This window comes from Heteronotia binoei, chromosome 4, assembly GCF_032191835.1.
Source record: "Heteronotia binoei isolate CCM8104 ecotype False Entrance Well chromosome 4, APGP_CSIRO_Hbin_v1, whole genome shotgun sequence".
NCBI classification, from domain to species: Eukaryota; Metazoa; Chordata; class Lepidosauria; order Squamata; family Gekkonidae; genus Heteronotia; species Heteronotia binoei.
Window position 1 is genome coordinate 64,502,743 of NC_083226.1, and position 26,879 is coordinate 64,529,621.

The 26,879-nt window shown below is 39.1% G+C and overlaps 1 protein-coding gene across 11 annotated transcripts in view; it reads right to left on the reverse strand.

Annotated features, from left to right (window-relative positions):
* TRPM3 (transient receptor potential cation channel subfamily M member 3) overlaps nucleotides 1-26,879 on the reverse strand; it is a 608,524-nt gene that overhangs the window by 270,533 nt on the left and 311,112 nt on the right. For 10 of the 11 annotated variants that reach the window (XM_060237453.1, XM_060237455.1, XM_060237452.1 and 7 more), the window contains exons 2-3: nucleotides 2,794-2,873; nucleotides 440-644 (exon numbers count right to left, since the gene is read on the reverse strand). In XM_060237453.1, coding sequence (XP_060093436.1) covers nucleotides 440-644; nucleotides 2,794-2,873 — 285 coding nt within the window. Of the gene's footprint in view, nucleotides 1-439; nucleotides 645-2,793; nucleotides 2,874-6,186; nucleotides 6,461-26,879 lie in introns of those variants that run through there. The other variant, XM_060237459.1, reaches the window with a different exon arrangement.

Here is a 26,879-nt window from a genome sequence, read left to right on the forward strand (position 1 = left end):
AATCTTGTAAATTTCCCTGAATCTGCTTGCAAGGTAGGGTGGAATAGAAATCCATCAATCGATCAATCAATCAATCTCTGGCCAAACTTTAACATTAAAGTGTTCCTGTATGGGACTAAAATAGTGAAAATAGTGAAAAGTTTTATATTTATTTTCGGCAACTTAACTACTGTTGAGGAGCATATCCTAATGAGATTTATGTAAAAACTCTCCTCATGTTACAGTTAATGTGAGGAATTTTAAGGTCAAAAATTGGGATAGATGGACTCTCATTCAACATTCCTGACTTTGCATGGTATTTGCATGGTATTGTTTTATCTTTCTATTTCCATAAAATACATTTCCTGAATAATCCCTTGGAATAAAAGCAAACATATACATGCTGCAGTTCAGAAAGCAAAAAGCATATTTTAGCAGCTCACAATTTTTTATTTCATACCATAGCTTTATTCGAGTGACCTCCTCCTTGGAACTCAATGGTTCCAAAGGCATCAGTAGGGCTGAGTTGAGTGTGCTTGCTGATTGACCACTTCTCCGACTGGAGGTCATTTCGAGTAAGTCGGCTTTCATTTTTCTCATTCTGAATAACAGAGATACTTGGCGTAAGTCCCACATGTTGACCTATTAGGCGTCCACAGCAACACCTACAGGGCATTAAGCAAAAATTACTTCTTGGCTTATCAAGAGTACAGGTTAGATTTCTCTTAACCCACTGCAAAGTTTGTAGCATAATATTTTAACACCCAGTGTAGTTTGGCTTGCCAATAAATAGATCAAAGTATAATGAAGTTATAATCTATGCTCCAGATGCACAAAGTGTACAAAATGCCAGTAATTTTAATGTTTCATTTTAAAGAGAATTTCAATTGGTGTAATTTTTCTCATTCTAGCAAAGTAACTTGCCAATGTTCCCTCCTAAATAAAGGCAGAGATCACAGATTTTCCTGCATCTCTTAGAGATCAATTTCAGAATCCTGTCCCAATTTGGATCAGAGTTGTTCATAGGCGAGAGACAGAGAGAAGAGGAGGAGGAGATTGGATTTATACCTTGCCCTTCACTTGGAGTCTCAGAGTGGCTTTACCTCCCCCCCTCCCCAACAACAGACATCCTATGAGGTGGGAGGGGCTGAGAAAGCTCTCTGAGAACTGCTCTTGAGAGGAACAGCTCTGAGAGAGTTATGACTGACCCAAGGTCATACCAGCAGGTGGAGGAGTGGGGAATAAAACCTGGTTCTCCGAGATGAGAGAGTGAGCATTTCATCCTTCTGATCTCCATGGATCAGAAATTGTCTTTCACACAGTATTATTAGCAAGTTAAATGAAATTTAAAAAGACAAAATTCAGGGTGGGACCACTCCATGTAGCTCCAATCTGAAGAGGGGTCCTGCATACATTCAACTTCTCTTTAAAAAATTCTGGGATCCTTTAATCATGCGACTCCCAGAGTCTCATCTTGATTGTTCCCTATATGTTAAAGTGAAGATATCTGGTCATTCTGCACATCATTTGCATTTCCACCTTGCTATGTATTGCTTACCTTCACAAAGTAGTTACTGAGAAGCTTTCTACCAGCCAAGCAGTGTGCCAGTACCAACAAAACCTTCCTTTTGGTATGTAGCACCTAAAGCACCATTGCATGTATTTTAACTCCCAAAGAATTCAAATAATAATCCTTTTCTATATAAGCTTAAAAAAACCTTTCTGATGAAATATTATTACTTGTAAGCACCCATAAGAAACATTCCAAAAGCCTTCCCAGGGTGCAGAACAGTTGTCAAGAATAGGGTCTACTTTAAGAATTTATTTATTTATTTAGCTTATATCCAATTCCTTTCCTTGCCAAGCAGGGTTCAGGGTGGCTTCCAACAGTTAGATGTGCAATAAAATCAACATATTACAATTTAAAAATCCAATGTTACAAGTTAAAAACCTAACAATCAATCTGGTATATCAGATGGCACCCCAATAGTCCATCACATGTGGACAACTGAGGAAACGCCGAGAATTTTGCAGCCCAACAGTAGATGAAGAAAACAAGCCCTAAATTAAGGGCAAGGAAAAGAAGGGGAAAAGGAGGAGGAGAATAAAAGAAAAAAGACAAACAGGATGCAGGAAATGAAATAAAAAACAAGAAAGGAGAGGGAGAGGCCAAAACGAGGGAGGCCAGCTGATTTCTCTAACCATCACTAGACATAAAAAGATTCTACTACAACGATTTCAGCTATGCAAGCTGACACACTAACCAAATTTATTGATACAGCAAATATTTTTGCCACACTGGGCTGAGAATACCTTTAAAAAACCTTTAAAAATAAAAATAAATACTATAAAAATCCCTTTTCATGACATTTTAGGCATGAAAAATGTTATTTTTCAACTGGAACAAAAGACAAGAGAAACTAATTCCAGATTGCTAGAACTTGTTTTTAAGGGCTGTATCTTTGAATGGATTTATCTTTAAATGAAGATATTGTACTTTTAAGTGTGGATTATATTTGCTATTACTTATCTTTGTAAGAATGCAGTCTGGTAGTATTTTATTCAATGGGATACTTCCAAACAGATTTAGGATTGTCCTGTAACTATCTCATTACATAAAGAAGAATATCAGAATTAAAGATCTATTTAACTATAAAAGGACTGGATACTTATGAAGTTATTAGAAGATAATTGCATTTCTCATATACAAGCAGCTTTCAGTATAGTAACAGCTATAGTGTAGTGTAGTATAACAGGTTAAACAAATTATGACATTCAAAGGAAATTAAATGTTAAAAAACCCAGTGCAATTACCTATGGGGGTCTTTGGTGCTGGCTATGATATGAACACATTCCCGTTTATAAAATGCTCTTTCTATCCATGACTTCTGAGCCTGAAAAAGAAAGAAAAAAAATACAAAATTAATCCACAAAAGAATTTTCTTGGGCAATTTATATTTTCAATGACCAGGAAGCACTTTAACACAAGATGCCATGAAACAGACATGCACTACTAGAGAAGAAGAGAAAAGATTGGATTTATACCCTGCCCTCCACTTGGAGTCTCAGAGCACCTTACAGTCTCCTGTCCCTTCCCTTCCCCACAGACACCCTGTGAGGTAGGTGGGGCTGAGAGAGCTCTCCAATAACTGCTCGTGGATCCCTGGCAATTTATGCATGCCTTGATGGATTGCACACTGCATTAATATTTACATTGTCAATACAGGAACATGAATGGAAAGTAAGAATCTACATCCTCTTTTTTTCAGTATATTTGAAAAATAAATAAAACACTGGCAATTTTAAAAAAGCAGTAGTTGCTACTTAAAATACCCAGCTGCTTTCTAGAAATACGAATAACAGACCAGAGATGGAGAAAAGAAAATACCAGGCACCTATTTACAATATTATCACATTATTAGTGATTGCAGCTTAAAAGTAGCAATAACTTATCTGAGATTTATTTATTTATTGCTTCTTTTTCTTGAAGCAAAGGGACCATGAAATGAGCAGCCATGTGTTCTGTTTGAAGAGTTTTATCTAGTGGCAATATAAAGCTTCAGCTTCTGCTGATTCTGAATGTTAGAAAATTCATTCATAAAGAAGAAACGGCCAGCACAGGCAGTGTGTGGTCATACAGTGGTACATGTGGACAGAAGTGTGTATACTGAGTGGACCAAAAAAATTAAAATAAAGAGGAATCTTTCTGGTTTATAAAATGTTATCTGAAAGATATATTTCAAGTCAATATGACCATAGTACAAATTGAATCCCAAGGGATAAAACAATAACTCTTTCACTTCAAGTCAATATGACCATACTATAAATTACTCTAGTGAATCCCAAGGGGGAAAAAATAATTATTTCACTTCAGTAATCTCTCCTAATTGTTAATCAGTATAAATAATTATATTTGTAGGGCTGGATCTTGTGCAACAGCACTGTGGGTAGAAGGGATTGCTATCAGAAGTGTAAAACTTTTATACTATTCCTCTCGCACTGTGGCCCCAAGCACTGTTCCTGTAACTGCTCTTCTTGGGGTAGAGAGAACACACAGAAAGACCATGTGGGGAGAGTCACAGGTCTATAATGGTAAGAGGAATCAGCAAAAAACAAACAAACCACAACACTCCCCAGATGTTTTCTGCAGGATCCAAACCATCAAATATATACATAGAAATGAATCAAATACAACATTATATCAGAACTCATTACACAAAGACACCATGGGTTAGTTTAGTAACTACAAATCAGGTGATGAAGACCCTGTTAAAAATTAGCACACATTCTACCCAAATATACTCATGTCATTGCCCTGATATACTTGTCCATCCAACTTGCATATGGTTGAATCCTGTTCAAACTTTTGCAGTTTTTTAAAAAAATTAATCCATTCTTCTTTTCATGAATTACTGCAAGTGATGATATATTAATTTTAAACAAGTAAACATGTTATAGAGCCCTGGCTCTATAACATGTTTGCAAATGAATATTACAACTATGCAAGATCCTTATTATATGCCACAGATGCCTATGTCCATTATTCTTCTTCTGGCATGCAGGACAACAGGCCAGTGATGTTTCAGCTCTTAAGTAGGTTTCATATGGGTCTTCTCCATAGTTTGTTCACCTCTCAAAGACATTTAAAGTGAGCTTTCAATACTTACTGAAAACCTTGTCCTATCTATAGATTTACTTGGACAAATTCCCAAGTAAAGGTATATACAATTGCCTCCTGAGAGTGAATATTTCATGTTTCTTATGTTTAAATCAGAAGTTAATATCACAAAAATACCCTGAAGAAAGCATCACATTTTAAAACCTTTGATAAATGAATAAAGAGCCAATCATTATATACTAGTACTGCATATTTCAGTTTTCTATCTTAGGAAGAATACATATTGTCCTGTGAAAACACACACAGGTTTATTTTTTAACTTTTTTTAAAAAAATATGATTGAATATGAAATTATACTTGCTGTATGGAGATTTATTGGCTTCCTTGTATGTCTTAATATTAGTTGCCTAGAATGATGATTTTTTCCCCCAAGAAACATAAAATTGTGTTTACATGCTAAGTTTCCTGAGATGTTTCTGTCTGAACAATTTCTTTTTACTAAAACAGCCACAAGGAACTATTAATTGGCAGAGTTTTCTAAAATTTCATTGTGCAATGCAGTTACAAACCCTTATGGAAATGAACAAAATAATTTCATGTAGTCTTTGGAGGTCTTGTCCCTTAAATATTCTTGGAAAACTGTTCCTAGAATGTCAGTAATTGAACTAATAATTAAATTTAAACAAATGAAATTTATGAAATAACTTATGAAACTTATTATTTTAAAAAAGAACTCTCTTACTGGATGAGATCATTGTTAATGATTTTCTCAAAATAACAGTGCCCAGTAAGATGCCTTTGGGAAACTTGCAAGCAGGGACACAGCTAACAATTCTGTTATTTCTCTCCAGCAATGAGGGAGTGCTATTTCTATTTTGATTGCTATCCTAATGCGGCTAGCTATTCTTCTGTGCCATTTCAAAACATAAAGACATCCAAGTAATATACAGTGTGTTACAAGTCTGTCTTAATTTCAACTATAAGATAAAATAAAAATAAGTGCATGTATTAAAACATAATGCCTTTATATTTCAATCTTATCTTTATCTTCAAAATCAATGAAAACTGTCATTCTCTTTTACTAAAGCACCAAAACCACTTCTAAAATCTAGACGACTAATCTTTTTGCATCAAGGAAGTTGCCAGTGGCTTTTTATTTTCATAACTAATAATTTTAATTTCCACAGACTATCCCATTCTATGGGCTGAACAAACAATAGTTAAACAAGAACAATTATATCAACGTTAATTGAAACAATTAATTACAATTAAATATATTAATTAAAACACCATCCACACACATTCAATAATGAAAACAAAAAAAATTGGAGAATTTAATTTGCATATTAATTTTTAATGTTAGATATGGACAGTCTGTAAATGCTGAGTAATGATGTGCTGATTGAATTAGATTAGTTTAAGATGCATTGTATCTCCATAAAAAGTTCTAGCAGCAATTAGAAAAATATAGTTATCATTACATATATTTCATACATGCTTAGATCTAGTTGAAACTGTACCTACTTTAAATTTGTTAAATACAGGTTTTGTTTTGAAGTTTACAGCAATAAAAATGATTTTTTTTTTACCTGAGCAGCCACATTTCACTCTTTCTAAAGTTCTCCCTGGTCAATTTGTGTTGTCAACTTTCTATTGCTGCTGGACATTCTGCTAATAACGATCACCCACCAGATAAGTCATTCATTCCATTCTTAACCAGGAGATGTTAAAGTAAGCAATGAACTTGCGCCCATTAGTTACTTGGAATGTGCTGCCATGGGATTAGCCTCATTAGGAGTGCTACAGACATTCACTAACAGCCTCAAAACACAGCTTCATTTGAACATCTAATCTGACGCCAAAAGAAAAACAAATCCCCTGAGAGCTTGGATTTAACAGTCACAAGTCCCGACAGGCAGCTTTTAACCCCCCCCCCCCCAAAAAAAAAAAAAAAGGTCTTGTGAAAGTGTGATAAGGAGTTCTGAGTTCTGAAAGTTCAACTCAGGAAATCAAATCCTTCAAACGAAACAGTGTACTAAATTGGAAAGAACCTGAACACACACAAGACATTTTTAATCTCTAAAGAATGAAACCAGTGTGTTTATTAAGCAACTGCTGGGAATCTCAGTACACTGAAAAATGTATTAGTATTCATCAGCCTCAGTACCTATCCAAAGGGCTAAGATTTGCACTTATCTTTCAGTATAATATTTATAATCTAATAAATGCATCATCCAAGGAAGTAAATTTTTAAAATATCTGTAGGAGTGCAGATTAGGTCACAAAGGGGTGATGGTAGATGACTAGTTTGGAACAGGGCTTTTTAAAATCAGGAATGCACAGGAATGCAGTTCCAGCTGGCTTGGCATCAGAGGGTGTGGCCTAATATGCAAATAAGTTCCTGCTGGGCTTTTTCTGCAAAAAAAGCCCTGAACGAAACAATGGTAACATCAGGTAATATGTAAATGTTCATGCTGGCTTTTTTTCTTCAGAAAAAGCCCTGGTTTGAAAGGAACTGTAGAAATCAGAAGGCCACTTCCTGTACAACCCTTCATCACAAAATGGTAGCAAAATTGTTATCATTTTTGTTAGTTAGTCATTTTGACTTTTTTTTTTGTTATCCTGATCCCTCAGCATGCTGTCAATAATTGTTGTAACAACTTTTATGCTAACATTCAAATAAGCTGATCTTTCCATGTTGTACTAGGGTGTGAATCCCCAGTTGGTGGCAGGGGATCCCCTGGTTCAGAGTCCCTCCCCCTACTTTAGGGTCATCAGAAAAAGGGGGGGTTATATTTCTGATGGACGCTTCATTATACCCTATGGAGACTGGTTCCCATAGGATATAATGAAAAATCACTCTGTGGGTATCTGGGAGGGCTGTTTTTTCAGGGAGAGGCACCAAATTTTCATATCTGGTGCCTCTCCTCAAAACACTCCCTAAGTTTGACAAAGATTGAACCAGGAGGTTCAATTCTATGAGCCCCAAAAGAAGGTGGAGGGAAAGCATTTAAAAGGACCATGGTCCTTTTAAATATGATGGCCAGCAATCTCTTTGGAGTTCAACTGTGCTTGTCACAACCTTGTTCCTGGCTCCACCCCCAACGTCCCCAGATATTTCTTGAGTCAAACGCGGCAACCCTAGTTGTGCCTCTTAAAAACATTAGCAGGAAATTACAGAGAACATCACATGGGGAAAAACATGAGTTAATGTTGCACATATAAATATTGGCTTATTGTGTGTCTAGATCATGTCCAGGATACATCCAAACCAGTTACAAACACAGTTTCTGCTTCAGATTTTGTAGTTTGTTAAATTAATGGAGAATTGGTACTTCATACTTCACATTCCTCAAACAACTGAGCTGCTTTCATTTCAACAATTTATATCCCATGAACTTTCAGCGCACAGGTTTCTGAGGCATGTCCCATAACATAAATAATAATTAACAATAATATGGAGAAAACAGCAATATATTTCCAAATAAATACATGCATAACAAAATAATATACCAGTAAATGAATATAAACAACCTTGATTTTAAGGATTGAGATCTATTGAAATTCTATAGCAGCAAGACCCAATAGAAACAGTGTAAAGATTTCTTTCTACAATAAAAACAGTGGAGAAAACAGAAGACAATCTGATGAGACAAAGGAAAAATCAACCAAAGGTCTGAGAAAAAGTAAAAAAAAAAAATATCATTTAGTAGGTGCCGGGAAGTAATTGAAGGCTATCAGAGAAAAGGCCTGTGCCTAATGGCTATCCACTGCACTTCAAGGTAGAGACAGACAGAGCAGGGTTCCTGAAAAAGATTCTAACTAATGGGCAGGTTCATATGGGAGAGGGTGGTCTTCCTAGACAACTGAGGACTTCAAAGGTAAGAACCAGCTCTTTGAATTACGCTTGGATAAAAACTGGTTGCCAGTGTCACACATTCAGGAAATAACCCTGAAATTCACAGTTGTCAGCAATCTTCCTGCTTTAGTTTGCATCAACTGAAACTTCTTCTTCTTCTTCTTCTAAAAAAAAAATCAAACTGAAACTTTTTTACACTCTTAAGAAGTTTTGGTTGATGCAAAATCTAGATATGATCAAGTAATCTAATCTAGATGATCAGAGCATGGATAATGGGCCAGTTTGTGCATTAAATAAAGCTTGTTAATAGTACTTGACAGTATACATGAAACCTGACCCTCCATAAGTAGACAAAAATCTAACAGCACCACCAAATTATGAACATGAAGCTTTAGAGGGAGCACAACTGTATCCAGAACTCACAGGTGTGTTAATTCAGTCTTATCTGGTCTAAACTTAATTTCACTGGCCATTATTCAGGTCATTGCAACCAGGCAGTCATTTGAAAAACTCCTTAACTGAAAAGGAGAAACAACATTGAGTGTCGTTAGCATGAAGATTCCATTCAAAATCTAGAGAAAACCTTTCTCAATGATTCCATGTACATAATAAACAAGATGGGGAACAAGATGGAATCATGTTGGACTCCACAGCACATGTACCAGTAAACAAACAACTGAACCTCAGCACCAGCTCCTGATATGACTGGACCCAGTAATACCGGAACTACTACAGTGCCATGCCACTGCTATCTATCGCAGCCAAATTGCTCTGAAATATAGCGTAACAGATAATATCTAATGACACTGAAATGCCCAGGAGAACCAAAGGGCCACTGACTTCCTGTCTTAGTGTTAGCTGCCTTCTTCCCAAGAGTAAGGATTTTAACAAACATTAGCTACGACATGCTCAATTACCTTGCCCCCCCCTCAAAAAAAGGAGATTTGCTACAGGCTGGTAATTATTAATATAATTCAGGTCCAGGAGAGGTATCTGAGTTCTCTATTGTTTGAGGCACAGAAACCTCTGAACCCCACTTTTAGCCCTACACACAACTCCAAAACTGCTGAGTACAAAATCCAGCCAATGCTGTGGAAACAATTCTTTGGTCTGCATCTTTTTGTAGGGAATACTTGCATAAATCTCAACACTTTCTGATGTCAGCTTAACTCCTTCCTCCCCATAGGAACTGTGGAACAAGGACTGACCAAAAGTAGTCTGTCAGTTTTCTGCTGTGAACTTTAGTAGACTTGGACTGCCTTGCAAGAGAGATATGAATACCAGAGAATCCTTGGAAGTGCTTTGAATAAACTTTTAAAATCTGGACCTTAACCCTGAGAGATTTCTCTAACAAAGCTTTTCCCACAGGCCACGCAATCTGTTCATACGTTGCTTAACATCCAGGAAGAACAGGGAAGGGACTTCCTCTGTCACACACATGCACATTTTGGCCACTGAAATTCAAGAGCTGTTCTGAGGCTGGCAGCGGGACAAGGATTTAGTTTTGTAGACAGTGGCAGTTTTTCTCAGGAGTAAAGGATCCAAAGGTCATCTAAGAGTCTTTCTATGAATACCAATTCAAACCACTGGCTTCCACACTCTTTTTCAGGCACTATCCTCTCCTTCATGGAAGCAGCTCCCTCAACCAGGCTATTCCCTCTGAATAGACTGAATAAGCCAATGTTAGCAAGGCTCAGGCACTCCTCCAAGGAAATTTATCCAAGTAACCACAACTGGGGTAAGCTCTGACAGCATTCTGTGCCTGACCTGGCGAACTATCACAAGTTTATGTTGAAGATCAGTTGAAGTTTATGTTGAAGCACTACAATTTTGCATGACACTAGTGATTCCAATGCAACAATTCCAATGCAACAATGATTCCAAATGGTGTATAACAGAGTCACAGTTGAAGCATTCTGGGTGGGTTGTTAATCTTCAGGCATGGAATATGGGGAGTAATGCAGCACAAAATGGCCAAACTGGTGATATGAATTCTATGCCAACTATATTATTATCCAGAAGACTTTTGCCATCTCTTTCTATTGTATGTAGCTTTCAAGGCAGTTTATAAAATTCACCAAACAATATGACAAATCAGTTTAAAAACAGTAGATTAAAGAGAATAAAACAATTAATAATTGTTATAATAGGAAACTTCTAATTATCACAAATATAACAAAAGTTATATAATATAAAACAGTAGCACCTAATATAAAGATATCCTAGTAAGCTCCTTCTTCATCTGATCTTCATCCTAATTGGGTACTGCATGTCTAGGAAGTAAGGAGAACTGAAGGTGGGGGAACGACCAGTTCTTCACTCATTTTTATAGGTTGTTTGTTTCTGTTGTATTTTTTGTATTGTAAGGTGCTTGGGTCCCCAGGAGGGGAAAAAGTGGAATATAATACATAGGGAATGCAGACCTACACTGTGTGCCTGCAATAGTGAATAGAACTTAAGGGCATAAAAATGGCTTCTGTAAAATATTCTGCAACTACTACTCATGCGGGTGCCACTCGTGCGGGTGAGTGCATATCCCAGTAATGCTATTGTCTGGAGTTGGTGCCCCACCCCTCCTCCTTGACTTCCTGGGTGGCAGCCCCATCCGCACCCTGACGGAGGCCGCTGGGAAAGACACAAGCACCAGCTGTCCCGCTGTGAGTTCCAGGTATCCCTTTGGATCCCTTGAGAGTAGCTCCTGGGCATCAAATGAGAATACTGGCATGCTCACTCTGCTGGGGTTGGCTGGAGGCAAAGGTGGGGGGAGCGGGGCAGGGATTTAAGAGCCATGTTTGAGTCCTGCCAGGGAGGAAGGGCCCATAGCTTACCATGTTGACAGTACAGAGAGAGAGAGAGAGAGAGAGAGATGAGTGGCTAAGCATGAGAGAGAGAAGATGGGTACGCTTCAACCCCTTCCTGGCCTCAGTTCTGAGGCAGAGTATGCACCTATGGAAGAACTTCTGCCCTGGAGCCTCCACCCTTGCCTCCACCCAATGCTGACTCCCAGGAATTGTACAGCTATGCACTTACAAGAGATCCCTCCAAATATGATAGTTTCAGTTGCAGACAAGAGGATTCCACACACTCCCTGTTACCGAGAAGCATGCTTATATTGAAAAGTAAAGTACAAAACAAAACCCTGTCCTCTTACCTAGACCTGATATTAACATTAACCTTAGCCAAGCCATGTATCTGACCATGCAGTACTTCCACTTGTAACATTTCTCTTGGTGGCAGAGATTTCTGCCAATTCCCTCTCAGAACCATGCTTTCTCCTGTGCTGTTCCTGAGGGTCTGCTAACCTTCAGGATCACAGTTTTTGGAGTTCAGTGGGCTGCAGCAGGAGGGGGAAGCTTCAAAGTTCCAATAAATGAAGTCTGTAGATGGATGGATATATGTTAGTGTTTTAGGCACCAAGAGGAAAACATATGCAGTCCTGGGGAAGAGTTCACTTTAAGAAGCAGAGATAGTCCAATATGTGAATCAGTAATGCAGCAACCTATAATTAGGTTTTAATATTTAATAGTGCTTATACATTAGGTTTGAGAATGTATACTGTCAATTTGTTTTTAAAGAACTAATATGAACCAAATCTCAATCCTTGCTTTGTGCCTTTGCTCAGCTATATAATGGTTAAGTAATAATGACATTCCAATGACCATGCACACAATGCTTTTCCCCTAACACTGAGGGAACAGCTACAACCACAGCAGAACTCAGGAAGAAAAGAAAATCAGAAAATTTGGGGAAACAAGAGGCCACCTTCTCAGAGGGAAGGGTACCTGCACCACCTGTCCCAATTTCTTGGTGGGCGGGAGGGTGGCTGGTGGAGGGGTGATTGATTTTGGAATGATGCTCAGACAGGTGTGGCTCCAAGAGGTCTAAGATTAAGAGAATAGATGGTATAGAGGGTTCAACAGTATTCATCCTCCACCATCACCACTAATATTCTGCTCATTTCACAATCACTTGCAAGTACTTTCCCTACTTTTATTTTAAAGGTAAAGAATGACACCAGTGAGGGGTGATTCCATGCTAAGTTCCCATATATTTCCTTCATCAGAGCATAATAACAGAGGAGTGATCCTATGAGAGGGAAGATTAAAAATAATCAAGCTACTACTGGCATCTCAAACTCTTAGAGGTGGGGTGAGAACTCCTGGGATTATTCTAAGCCCAGGATCAGTTAATTGTTTTTAACCTATCTGCAGCCAATCCAGAGAAGTATGGTGAAATTTAGCAAACATGCCAAATTTACTCAATTGTGCAGTGTAGTTGCACACATGCTCCCTTTAAAGAAAGTGAATTTGACTGGAGTATTCTCCATTTGAGCAACCAACATGGTAAAAAATAAAAGCAGGCCAGTTTCACCAAACACTATTTTCAGTTTCACCAGCATTTTTTTTTTTTTAAACTATATCCACTGTTAATTCACAAATGTCTCATGTTGATTCTTAAGCTGTCATAATGACCATCAGAGCAAAGTCAGCACCAGGAATTCCTTAGGAAACTTTGTGATCCTTGATTAGTGTATTAGGGGAATGGACGTTTAGGGTGGCTCAACTCACTCACATAAGCATAGCTCTGAATTCCTGGGTGCTCTATTAACAGTTCTCAGCACTTGTATGGTCATTTTTAGTGGTAAGAACTGTGGGAAGGGCAGAATTAGCTAATGGTGTCATAACCTCAGTAATCTCTACAGCGAAAGATTCTGTTTGAAGACTTCATTATGAGAAAACCACAGAAATGCTGCTGAAGAAACATACCTTTTGTCCATTCTTCTATGCATACTGAAATTCATACAGATAAACCAAATAAAACATACTTTTAAAACTGCATATTATAACTTCTACATGAATGGGAATAGAATTTTCAATTACACTACTCAGAGTAAAGACTGCAAGCACCAGGAACTGGACAGAAGTCACTAGGTGCCAAACCAGAGTGATGATCGGTGTTTTGTGCTTGGAGTTTCCAGTAGTTTTTTTCATTACAGAGCAGGCATGTGGAACCCCTGTAACTACAGCCCAAGAGATCTGCCCACTGGGGCAAGCAGTAGCTCTGCAGGACCACTTCATGTGGGGAAACTGGGTTCAGGGGAAGGCTTAAAATCACCTTTCCTACCTGTCAGTGCTGATCTGAATTGGTCCAACAAACACTTGTTTTGTAAAAGAAAAGAAAATGCTGTGAGGTGAATTAAACACCCTCAGTGACTCTGTTTTGGTGACAGGCACCAGAAAGCCAGAGGTAATTATTCTACTTGAATCCTTGTGCTCACAAGCAGGGATAACAGACTGCAGAGGAGGAGGAGAGGGAATAGTATACTTTTCTCCAGATGCCAGCAGGTCTCTGCCATCAGTGATGTGTGTGTATTGCAATCAGTAACACAGAGAGAAACTGAAGCAGCCAGCAGGTATAGTTCTATTAAGTAAAAATAAATACATTCAGGATCACAGAACTACACAGAAGGTGTGTTTTTACCACAAGTGAAAGAGGAAAAAGAACTCAGACATCAATGTCACGGAGCTGACAGAGGCCGCAGAGTGCAAACTGTGCCTTCAAATGATCCCTTCCATGCATGCCCAGTAAATGTTAAAAGTGGTCACCTCCTAACAGTATTGTAGCCAGACTACTTGCTTTCTTGGATTACCATACTGTCTGTGCCCATGCTAGGTGTTGGTAATTGCCTATAAAAGGAGGATGCTTTCTAATGTTTGAAGTTTGATATGGAGGATCCTTTGGGTGAAGGAATATCTCTATTAGATAGAGAAAAGGTTACAGTTGAAAATGTACTTTCCATGGAAATCAACATAAGATAGCAGCCACTGCCAAGTCAGCATTCTTCCATCTGAAGCGGGCAAGGCAGTTGGCCCCTTTCCTTGAGCGCCAGGACCTCGCAACAGTGATCCACGCAACGGTCACCTCAAGACTAGACTACTTTAATGCCCTCTACTTGGGGCTACCTCTGTGCCAGACTCGGAGACTGCAGCTAGTGCAGAACGCGGCGGCCAGGCTGTTGTTGGGACTCCCAAAACGGGAACATATACGGCCGGGGCTACGTGAACTGCACTGGCTGCCGATCATATACCAGGTCCAGTACAAAGTGTTGGTCATTACCTTTAAAGCCCTATATGGCCGAGGACCTGCCTACCTGAGGAACCGTCTTTCCCCATATGAACCCCAGAGAGCACTGAGGTCAGTTGGGAAAAATCTAATGACCATCCGAAGGAGATTAAATACCAGAATACTAGGGCACGGGCATTCTCAATCGCGGCCCCTACCCTATGGAACCGACTCCTTGAGGAGGTGCAGGCCCTGCGGAACCTTGATCAGTTCCGCAGGGCCTGCAAGACCGCCCTTTTTAAGCTTGCACACTTGGACTGCTAAGAAGATCGGTAATTAAGGATCCGCCAATGCGGTTTGAAGACCTATACCGCTGAATAACTGTACTCATTGGATTGGTTTTAATGTTGTTAAGTTTAGTGTTTAATGTTTTATATTGTTAAATCTAAAGGCTTTTAACTACTGTATGTTTTTATAAAATGTTGTTAGCCGCCCTGAGCCTGCCGAGGTGGGGAGGGCGGGATATAAATAAAATTTATTATTATTATTATAAATGAAAACTATTTCTAATACATATAGATGGTAGACCAAAGCAGAATTATACCATTAAAAGTCCATTGACGTCAATGCTTTAACTTGCACTGTTAATAATGAATATCAGTTAAGTCAATAATAAAACTGCACAGTACATAGTAAACTGTCATTAACTATATAAAATGTCTTATTAATTATCACTTAAAGCCTCCTTTTGTCATATCAGAACACTTGAAAATTCAGGGGTAAAGCAAGGAAAAAAAATAAGAATGCTTGAAGAAAATGGAGCATATATTAAGAATACAAGACAAACCCTGCTGTATCATACCAATGGGCTAGCTATTCCACTACTACTACTACAACAACAATGGTTATAAAGCCTGTCTATCCATCCATCCACATACACATCCTGTCCAATAAGTTAGTCTTAAGACTAAACTTGTCCAATTAATGCAACATCCCTTTTCTTATAAGATACAGCAGATACTTCTAAGTAAGTGAAAGTAAGTGAAAAATGACTAGTTGAAATTCCAATAGTCACACTATCTGGCTTTGTCCTCATTGTGTGGATGAAGCTGGGAAATGGATTAGAATGCTATATTCTGTTTTCTGTCTATTCAACGTGATAATATGTTTGCTTTTTAAAAACAATGTAAGTTGCTATTCTGCCTTCAGGTACATGAAGTGCCGTGTCAGACCTTAAAGAAACATGATATAGTCGACAACACAATAATAAATCTTCACAACCCAGTAATTAATTAAAAACAAAACAACCCAGCACTGTAAACACAAAATAGCAGCAGTACCAAAAACCACTGAGAGAACTCACATAAAAAACTAAGCATAACAACAAGAAACAGCATTATGACCATGAGAAGTCTGTTGATGCATAAGGACAAAGCTGATACCTGATCAATTCCTCTTCAATCAATTCAGCTGTCATGTGAGACATGAACATTTGTTCTTTTTAAAACTATCATTGTTACATTAAAATGCATAGCTGTCTAGCAAACTGACAAATGGGTAGTACTCAAATCCAACTCAATTTGTTAAAAAGACTATATAACACGTTATGGTGTTATGCAGGAATGTGGATACACATTCAAATGGATATTGCAAGGTACATCCTATTCAAAGCAAGGAAATATAGACAGGATCCATTTTTGTTTAAGTGTACATCTAGGGTTGCCAACCTTCAGATGGGATCTGGATGGGATCTCCCAGAATTACAACTGATTCCCAGATTACAGTGGTCAGTTTCCCTGGACAAAACAGATACTTTCGAGGGTGAACTCTATGGCACTATACCCTGTGAAAATCCTTCACCTCCCCAAACTTGAAGTTGGGAACCCTATTTAAATATATTTTATTAAAATTTAGACCCATGGTAAATACATCTAAATCTGTTTACATTTATTAATGGCCAGATTGTAGATATGGACTGCTTTAATTAAATATTGCCAAAAAAGAAATTTATACATATTTTTATATGATGCAGCTTTGTCAGGCCACAATTTACTGGCAATACACTTGTCAGGATAATACTGTACACTTTTTGTACAGTTATGACACATTTCTATCTGTTCACTACAATGTCTCCCACTGGTAATAAATTGTACTAGATGAAATAATGCTAAGCAGGCAAACTTCAGTCTTCCTAGTACTCTCTGTAGTCCTTTCATGCACTAAAGCTTTACAGAAAGAAAGACTTTATATCACTTATCACATGGTCTCTGCACTTTCTGTTCCTTCAGATGCTAAAGGAAAATAGTTACCATTTGAACCTTTCCAAGAACAATCTTCAATTGTCCTTTGTACTGAAGTGCACAACACGAAGAAATGAAATGGGATATTTTATCATCACTGCTCACTGTTTCAGAATGAAGAACATAGTTTACTTGATAAACTTCAGAACTGCATTTCAAAGAAGAAGTAATTTAAGGCCATTATAAAAAAAAATGGTTCACAGGAGTTTGCAATTTTAAACAATTCTTCCCTCATATAATTTTGTCAGAGGTTGAATTTACTAGGATACTTTGAGTCTGCCAGTGCTACATGGTAGTATTTAGTACTGATGTTGCTAAGTCATTTCACCTTTAGATACTTAGAGGAATCATAAGAATGTATTTATTTATTTCTGTATATTTGTGTGTGTGTCTGTACCAGGAAGTTATGTTGACTTCTGTCCTTTCCTTTTGCTCCCTTAGACGCTAATTGAGTCACAAATCTTGAGCAGCAGAAGACACTTATGCCATTTCTTTCTTTCTTTTCTTTTTTTTAAAAACAAGGGCTAAAAGGGCTGGGGCAAATTTTCCAATCCCTAGGGTGATCTTAAGATCATGTCAGTCTCTGATAACTGACCCCTACCGGGGGCCTGCAGGCTATTCAGAGATGTGGATGAAAACAGCCTGCCCCTGTCCTCCCAACTGGATATTTCAAGGAAGTCTCCCATGTCCCATCCAAGTACTAACCTCAGTCAACCCTGCTTAGCTTCTGAGATCTGACAAGACTGGGATTGCCTGGGCTACCTAGGTCAGTGAAAGAAGAAGATATGTTTACGAGGCAGGATAACACAGAGGTTATTACAGGTAAGCTCAGGGGTCTTGTAGAAAAATAGGTGGTGGAACTCCTCTAGGGATTGTTATGCAGGTGCACATACTATTCAATGGACAAGGAGCTGGAACTCTCAGAAGGAGGAGGTGGAACTCTCAGAAAGGTTCAGGAGCTGTGCTCCTGTAAGCTCTCATTAAATCTGAGGCCTGGGTAAGCTCCTATGTTTCATTCCTCATAAAAATGAATAACTCCAAATGTACCAATTAACATTTAAAAACATTGATGTTGCATTTTGACTTGAAGTTTTTGGAAGTGGAAATGCAGTTTACAGAACAACACTATCTGGAGCCACAGGGCATCATGTAAAGGCATGTGCTTCCTTTCCAGTCCACTTGTCTCAGGAGAACTCACTCGCAGAGAACTCACAGGCTGCTGGGAAGAAGACCGGTAGGAAAATGCACCAATTGATTCCTGGTGACATGTATTCTCTTTGGTTAGTGACTACTAACCACCTCACAGGTACAGCTGTACTGGTGCTACTGATGCTGCTGTTTCCTCCTCCTCCCTGAAGATCATCCTGCTGCTAAGCTCTAACAGCAACATGTGCAAAGAAGCAGAGCATCATGATGTACAATATACACAAAACATTAATAGCTGAGTTTTGCTCACGACCTGAGTTCAATCCCAGCGGAAGCTGGTTCAGGTAGCCGGCTCCAGGTTGACTCAGCCTTCCATCATTCTGAGGTCGGTAAAATGAGTACCCAGCTTGCTGGGGGGAAAGTGTATATGCCTGGGGAAGGCAATGGCAAACCACCCTGTAAAAACTTTGTGATGCAATGTTACCCCAGAGTCGAAAACGACTGGTGCTTGCACAGGGGACTACCTTTATCTTTTTAAGCAATGTAATAACCAAATTGTAGTGCAAGTATAAACACACACACACAAAAAATATTTGGGACTCAGTTTAGAACTCTATATGAAAATTAAGCCTTTTCCAGTGCTTGAGAACACTGTTTATTTTGGCAATCCTATTACGATATGAATGGGAGAGAATTTGTGTTCCAGTGATGGGTACACAGTTATATAAACAAGGTTACTGTTAACCAGACTGTAGTCATAGGATGTCAGCTGTATTTAGAGAAGTTATTGTCATTTTATCCAGAAGTCTTGATTATGAAGATGGCTGATGCCTCCCCTTGTATACAGACTAATAAACACTAGCTTTTTCTAAACAAATCAAGCCCCATACACAGAAGAATGCTATACAGTCCAGCCCAGCAGTTAAGACCTTCTGAAAAGCTGCAGAGGCGAAGTGGGAAGAATCATAGAATCATAGAGTTGGAAGGGACCTCCAGGGTCATCTAGTCCAACCCCCTGCACAATTCAGGAAACTCACAAATACCTTCCCCTAAATTCACAGGATCTTCCTTGCTGTCAGATGGCCTCTGTTTAAAAACCTCCAAGGAAGGAGAGCCAACCACCTCCTGAGGAAACCTGTTCCACTGAGGAACCGCTCTAACGGCCAGGAAGTTCTTCCTAATGTTGAACCGGAAACTCATTTGATTTAATTTCAACCCATTGGTTCTGGTCCTACCTTCTAGGGCCACAGAAGGAATTTCTGGCAGCCGGCTGCATCGCGGCTCGACTGCTGGGGAATTTATTTGCCTCCCTGTTGAGGCACGCGTTTCAAGGGGGGGGGGCTTGGACGCTGTAATGGCCAGGCCTCCATCCCCATCTTCAGTCTTGCGGATAGCTTGGCCCAGCAGGAGCGTTTTTGTTGCGCTCCGAGCCAGCTTCAAGGGATTAGGCCTCCGTTCAGGCCCTTTCGGTTTAAAAAAAAAAATCTTGATTATATTTTATTAATAACATTATCCTGTATATTCCTTCCCTATTATATTTTTTAAAAGATATTCACTAAGAAACAATTCCACTGTGCTTTTCATCACATTGTTAAGTTGAAATATTTCCTTATACATGTAGCTGACATGGCTGACCTTTGACAGTTTTTATGGCATAAGATACACACAGAAAATATAACCATAATTATACTTGAATAGCTCAGATTTCAATTCTAGTAGACAACTGAATTATCAAAATAAGGGGCCAGGATTCAGCCAGATTTCTCTGAGAAGACTCTAGCCTGTGTGCCAGTCTTTACTCCACCTTGTGATTGATCATAGAAGGAAACTGCAGAGAGATCACACTGATCCAAACCCCACACCAAGTCACCCATACCCCAAACCAAGTCTGACCTGACTTTCCAGGAGCTTTCAGGTAAAGCCTGTTTCTCTGGCTTCAGTACAAATGGGTTTGGTTTATTAATCTTTCCCGCACATTAACAGTTTTCTTCTTCATCAGTTCATCAACTTGTCTCATCTAGTTTTTCCTTGTTTTTCCTTTTTTCAAATCTTGACAAGCTAGAGGACATCTCATAGCCTAGATGTGAGTTTCTTGATCAAGAATAAGCAAAACTGATCTTGCATCATGGCTAGATATGTCTTTACCATTCAGACACAAAATTCTGACCTTTTCTGCAGTAGTAGTCACTCCACTCTTGGGCTTCTGCTTTCCTTGGTTCAACTGATCAATTCCTCAGCAGTAGCTGTGTGAGTGCATTTAGACATGTGCATTTGGACTCCAATTCCCCCTGCGTCTTCCTGATCTTGCTTATTAAAAAGTAAGATTAGGGAGAAGCAGGGGGATTGGATGGAGACACAAGTAAAAATGAGCTGTGCAGCAACTGGTGGAGAATCGATTGTTGAGATGGGGAAAGCAGAAGCCCGAGGGCAGAGTGACTGCTACTGTGGAAAAGGTCTCAATTTATCCTGACAACATGTGATTATAAGTACATATTTATAGTGATACAACAATCAACATTGTATCTACTATAATGAAAGGATACAGTAAGATTAAATATTGTGAACACATTTTGGCTTGATATTCATTTTTCCTGGTTTCCTATTCATGTGTGTTGAATATTAACAGGAAAGGAAAGTCATAGCCTATACAGTTGCTGTGTGATATGCAGGCCAAATTTGACATTATTGAGGCTATTCAAGGTTATTAGACATAGATTGGGTTATTGCCAAAGATGCTAATTTTCTGCTCTAATGTGCAACTGTGCATATTAACAGATCTTTCACAGGAGAAATGGCAATACAGAGATTTGTATAATGGGGCTTTACCACAGAACTATATTTCAGAAAATTAGTTTTTTAAAGATCAAACTTCCAAATATTCCACACACTGGGGATCTAATAAACTGATAAGGAATTAAATTAAATTTGAAATAAAAGGGGTTAGAAAGGAGAAAGGAAAGAAGAAAATAGTATTATACAACATTGTTCTCAGCAAAATAACATGCTACAATGGAAAACTACAAAAATAAATGCCAACTTTTGCAATATATTCTTCACAGAAGCCCCAAAATTGAACTTTTTGGCCATACCTGTCACATATCCCCAGAACTATATGAACTTCACTAATTTCAGTGGTTTTCATATAAATGTATAGAATGGCCAATGACTGCCCAGTATATATCCCCATTAACCATATTCATTACTATGCTACTGAGCATTAAGGATGAGTTTACCTGGCAAGGAACTCTAGTATCTGAAGGACCATCTGTTACCTAGTGAACCTGACAGACTGTTAACACTCTTACCAGAGAGACATTTCTTTCTGCCCCCACCATGTTCAGAGATAATGTGGGTGACTATTAAATACAAATTTATTTTGAGTTTGGCATCCAATCTGTGAAACTCCTTCCCAATATCTATTTTCCTGTTGAATTTAAAAGCCAGGTGTATCCTATTTTTTCTGACCTCTGGCTGTACATAGCAATTATTTAGATAGGATCCAATCCCATGCCTTCTAATTTGGCCTTTAACCTCCACATGTTCATCAAACCTTCTCACAAAGCATGTCTACTATTTTTCATTCTTGCTGGGTGAAGATTGTATGTACAGAGTGTGCTTCTTGAGGGGCCAGGAACTCTTTGTGCAACACTCTGTACAGCCCAGCAAAAAACTAATGAGGCAGACTGTGTAGTAAGTCTTCGCGCAATGCTGTGTTTATCCCTGACAGAACCTGGAAACACGCTCAATTATTTGGCCCTGATATTATTTTGTTTCAACCCATGTCCAAATCACATTTTCCTTATTTACTTGGAAGAGTTTAAACCTGCCTTTTGATCAAAATGATACCCCACAACATAACCAACAACATAACAGCAATACTAAATAACAATAAAAACTACTCAGCATCCTTTCTGCTCTGACTAACTATGGAGACTAAAAGGTCTTTACCTCCTGTCTGCAGCCCACAGCTTCTGGACATCTGGTGGTTCAGAAGACTGTTCTTTTAGGCAGGAAGAGCAGGGTACAACTTCCCAGTAGCCTTTGGACCTCTGGCCAGAACAAAAGCTAGAGTGTTTTTCCTGTCATATTTGAAGTCCCTGGGGAACTTGTGGTTGTTAGTTCTAGTCTTAAATTATTTGCAGCATCTAGAAATTTTCAAGAATACTATGCATAATATTTTTCACTGCTCTACATGAAATAAAGTTCTAGTCTTCTGCTTGCCTAGATATGTTTGTAGCATCTAACTCCATCATGCTTACAAAGGAATGATGGTAATTTCTGAAAGGCTTTAACAGTTGAAGCATTAGAGGGGAAAGCATGTTCACATACAAATGATAACTCACAAGAGAATTTAGCAAACAGTGCTAAATATTTAAAATGTTTATGATGGGAGTACAAGCATTAAAACAGCTTAACATAACTAGCATGTTTTGACTTGATTTGAACTACTAATGAAACTGCCTTTGTATAGAAAACAATTTTAATACACAGGATGTAACTAATTCAGCTATGAAAAAATTACTTATAAGCCTCAGACATTTTCTGATATTTGTTTTGTCTAAATCTTCTGGAATTTGATTATACAGGGCATTCCAACTATTTGTCACAGCGAGTCCCTTAGTTAAACTTGCTGATTATTACTTTAGCATTGTTTCAGTGTGATTTGTTGAAGGATTTCATTAATACAGATTAGTAGCTTTATTAAGTCATGGTTAATTGAAGCTTGTATGCTTTGTTAAGTACCTTCAATGAAGTAGATTAGTTGGTTTAATTTTATGTTCCCTCACAGTAGAAAGGCTGAACAAATTAATTACTTTCCCCTACTGAACCAGAAAGGGTAAAGATGGCTATATATACTTTATATATTTAGTACTTCAAACCACCTATTACAGTTCCCTCCTTGTGGCAATACAATAATTTTCTGTAATATTAACTAATGAAATAGAACCAACAAAAAGAATAAGAGATTGGATTTATACCCCGCCCTTTACTACTTGCTATCTTCTTTCCCTTCCCCTCCCCACAACAGACACCCTGTGAGGTAGGTGGAGCTGAGAGAACTCTTACAGAAACTGCTCTTTTGAGGAACAACTCTGCAAGAACTTATGATTGACTCAAGGTCACATTAGCAGGTACATGTGGAGAAGTAGGGAATCAAAGCCTTTTCTACCAGATAAGAATCCACACACTTAAACCACTACATCAATCTGGCTCTGGAAATCTGCCACATTTAGCAGGTATTCAGTAATATAAAATCAAAATGTAATAAGAATGCCCATTAAAAATGAAATCATAAGTAGGAGTAACAGCTTTTAAATATATCTGTTTATTTACAGTTCACCTTTCTTATTTGGACTCCAGGTGGACACACACACAAACCTTGAAAGGACAGCTGCAGTAAAAAGTTCTCTCAGCCCCACCTACCTCACAGGGTGTCTGTTGTGGGGCAGGGAGAAGGTAGAGGAGATTGTAACCACTCTGAGACTCAGAGTATAGGGCAGGATATAAATCTAATATCATCAAACACACACAGAGAGCATAAAACATTAAATAAAGAAAGCAATAAGACTAGGATTACAGAATTAGAAAACAATGCAAACAAAAATTGCCCAAGGCAAGGTATACCATAATTAATGAAGAAACTGGACTACAAATATCAAAGACAATGGAAGATGATATCTATAATAAACATGGTAGTAGACTACAATCTTATGAAAAAAATTTCCTTGAACAGATCCATTATACTACAGTTTTAATCTCTTTATCAAAAATGCCATCCTGAACATTCTGTTTTGCATATCCTGCAGAATGATAGAAATGTGAGAGCCATCTTGACCTATTCAGGTTGTAGCATATAGTGGGAGCTACAACAGAGAATGCACATGTATAGACAGTTGCCAATCTTACCTATTTGCAAGGTAGCAATCTCAAAAGGCTTTGCTTAGATGCATGAAGCTGTCATGATGAAGTATAGCAGGACTGCATGTCCTACAGGCATGTGGGTCTAAGGCCCTTAAGAGTTTTGTATGTGATAATCAGTAACATTACCTAAACCTGTTAACTGACAGCCAACCAATTAAGTGACTGCAGAAAGGTGGATGCAGATATGCAGGCTCCACTTAGCTCATAATAGTAGCTAAGTTGTGGCTTTCTGTACTAACTAGAATTTCTGAGTTGACAGACAGCTGTACAATAAACTGCAATAGTGTAGCCTCAAGGCAATCATAGTGTGGACCCACATGGTCGCCCAGGTGCCAGGTTCTAGGCTAAGTGAAGTTGGAATTGATGAAATTGCTGAGCAGTCAGGTTAAAATGAATAAAAGGAAGTACTTCTTCACCCAAAGGGTGATTAACATGTGGAATTCACTGCCACAGGAGGTGGTGGCGGCTACAAGCATAGACAGCTTCAAGAGGGGGTTAGATAAAAATATGGAGCAGAGGTCCATCAGTGGCATTTAGCCACAGTGTGTGTGTGTGTGTATATATATATATATCTCGGCCTGACTTTGCGAACGAAGATTTAAGAAAGGTGCAGTAGTCCACGTCTCCTGCAGGCTCGCTGGTGGCTGAAAAGACCAATGCGGGACAGGCAGGTCCGGCCACAGTGGCTGCAGGGAAAAGTCTGATTTGGGGTTGGTGCTGTAGCAGTACGATTCTTCCTCAATCTCCTTTTGTCCTCAAGACCAGCTATGCGTGCGTTCTCAAAGGAAGAGACAGCCTGGTGGATGGTGTGCCTCCATGCTTTGCGATCTGAGGCTAGGTCAGACCACTGGTGATGGTTAATGCAACAGGTTCCAAGGGATTTCTTCAAGGAGTCCTTGTACCTCTTCTTTGGTGCCCCTCTATTTCGATGGCCAGTGGAAAGTTCGCCATACAGGCCAATCTTGGGAAGGCGGTGATTTTCCATCCTGGAGATATGCCCTGCCCAGCGCAGCTGTGTCTTCAACAACAATGCCTCGATGCTTGTAACCTCCGCCCGTTTGAGGACTTCAGTGTTGGTCACAAAGTCACTCCAGTGGATGTTGAGGATGGTGCAAAGGCAGCGCTGATGAAAGCGCTCAAGGAGTCGCAGGTGATGACGGTATAAAACCCATGATTCGGAGCCGTAGATGAGGATTGTCATCACAACCGCTTTGTAAACATTGATCTTCGTGCCTTTTTTCAGATGCTTGTTGCTCCACACTCTTTTATGCAGTCGGCCAAATGCACGGTTTGCCTTTGCCAGTCTATTGTCAATTTCCTTGTCGATCTTGGCGTCTGAGATGATGCACCCCAGGTAGCTGAACTGCTGTATATATATATATATATATATATATATATATATATATATATATATATATATATATATATATATATATATATATATATATATATATATATATATTTGCCACTGTGTGACACAGAGTGTTGGACTGGATGGGCCATTGGCCTGATCCAACATGGCTTCTCTTATGTTCTTATGGAAGAATGCATATTTTTTTGCAGCTTTAGAAACTTACATCTTCAGCAGTAACACTGGATCCAGTATAACCTCATGGCTCTTAACACAGTCAGCAAGTGTCAGCTGGATGGATCCCATCAACACTGGAAAATGCAATGTCTGTCAAGAAAACCTCAATGTTCCCAACCAACCTTATCTATATAATAATAATAATAATAATAATAATAATAATAATAATAATAATAATAATAATAATAATAATAATAATAATAATAATACATTTTATTTATATCCCGCCCTCCCCGTCGAAGCAGGCTCAGGGCGGCTCACAACATATTAATCCATTATACAATAAAATCATACAATTCAATAGATACATTATAAAACCAACATTTAAAACATTTCTATTTAAAATTAACATTTCTGGTGCTATGTTGTAAATTTAATTATGATTGTAATGGCGGGAAAACACCTACATAGAGTCTATCAATGGCTCAATAATCAAGTGAAGGCCATCTTAAAAAGAGTGGTCTTGCAGGCCCTGCAGAATTACTCAAGACTCCACAGGGTCCGCACTTAGTCCAGAAGTTGATTCCACAGGTGTGGAGCTGCAATGGAGAAGGCCCGTTCCCGTGTGTTCTTCAATTTTGCCTCCTTCGGCCCAGGGATGTTCAGTTGGTTCTTTCCTGCTGACATCAGTACTCTCTGGGGTTCGAATAGGGAGAGACGGTCCCTCAGGTAGGCAGGCCCTCGACCATATAGGGCTTTAAAGGTAATAACCAGCACTTTGTAATGAACCCGGTATGCAACTGGCAGCCAGTGCAGTCCGTGCAGCCCTGGCTGTATGTGCTCCCACTTTGGGAGCCCTAGCAACAGCCTAGCCACCACGTTCTGCACCAGCTGCAGCTTCCGGGCTCAGCACAAAGGCAGCCCCATGTAGAGGGCATTACAGTAATCCAGTCTCGAGGTGACCGTTGCATGGATAACTGTTACTAGGTCCCAACGCTCTAGTAAGGGGCCAACTGCCTCGCCCTCTTAAGATGAAAAAATGCGGACTTGGCAGTGGCCGCTATCTGGGCCTCCATTGACAATGAAGGCTCCAGTAGGACCCCCAAGCTCCTGACCCGGTGCGCTGCTTTCAGTGACACACCGTCAAAAACTGGGAGAGGAATTTCTCCTCCCAGAGCGCCACAACCCACGCAAAGGACCTCTGTCTTCGTTGGATTCAACTTCAACCCACTCAGCCTCAGCCAGCTTGCAATGGCTTGCAATGCCAGGTCCAGATTTCTTGGGATGCAGCCAGGCCAGCTGTCCATTAGTAGATAGAGCTGGGTGTCATCTGCATATTGATGGCACCCAAGCCCATACCTCCGGGCAATCTGGGCAAGGGAGCACATGTAGATGTTAAATAACATCGGGGAGAGAACTGCTCCCTGCGGCACCCCACAATCTAGTGCTTGCCTCTGGGACAGC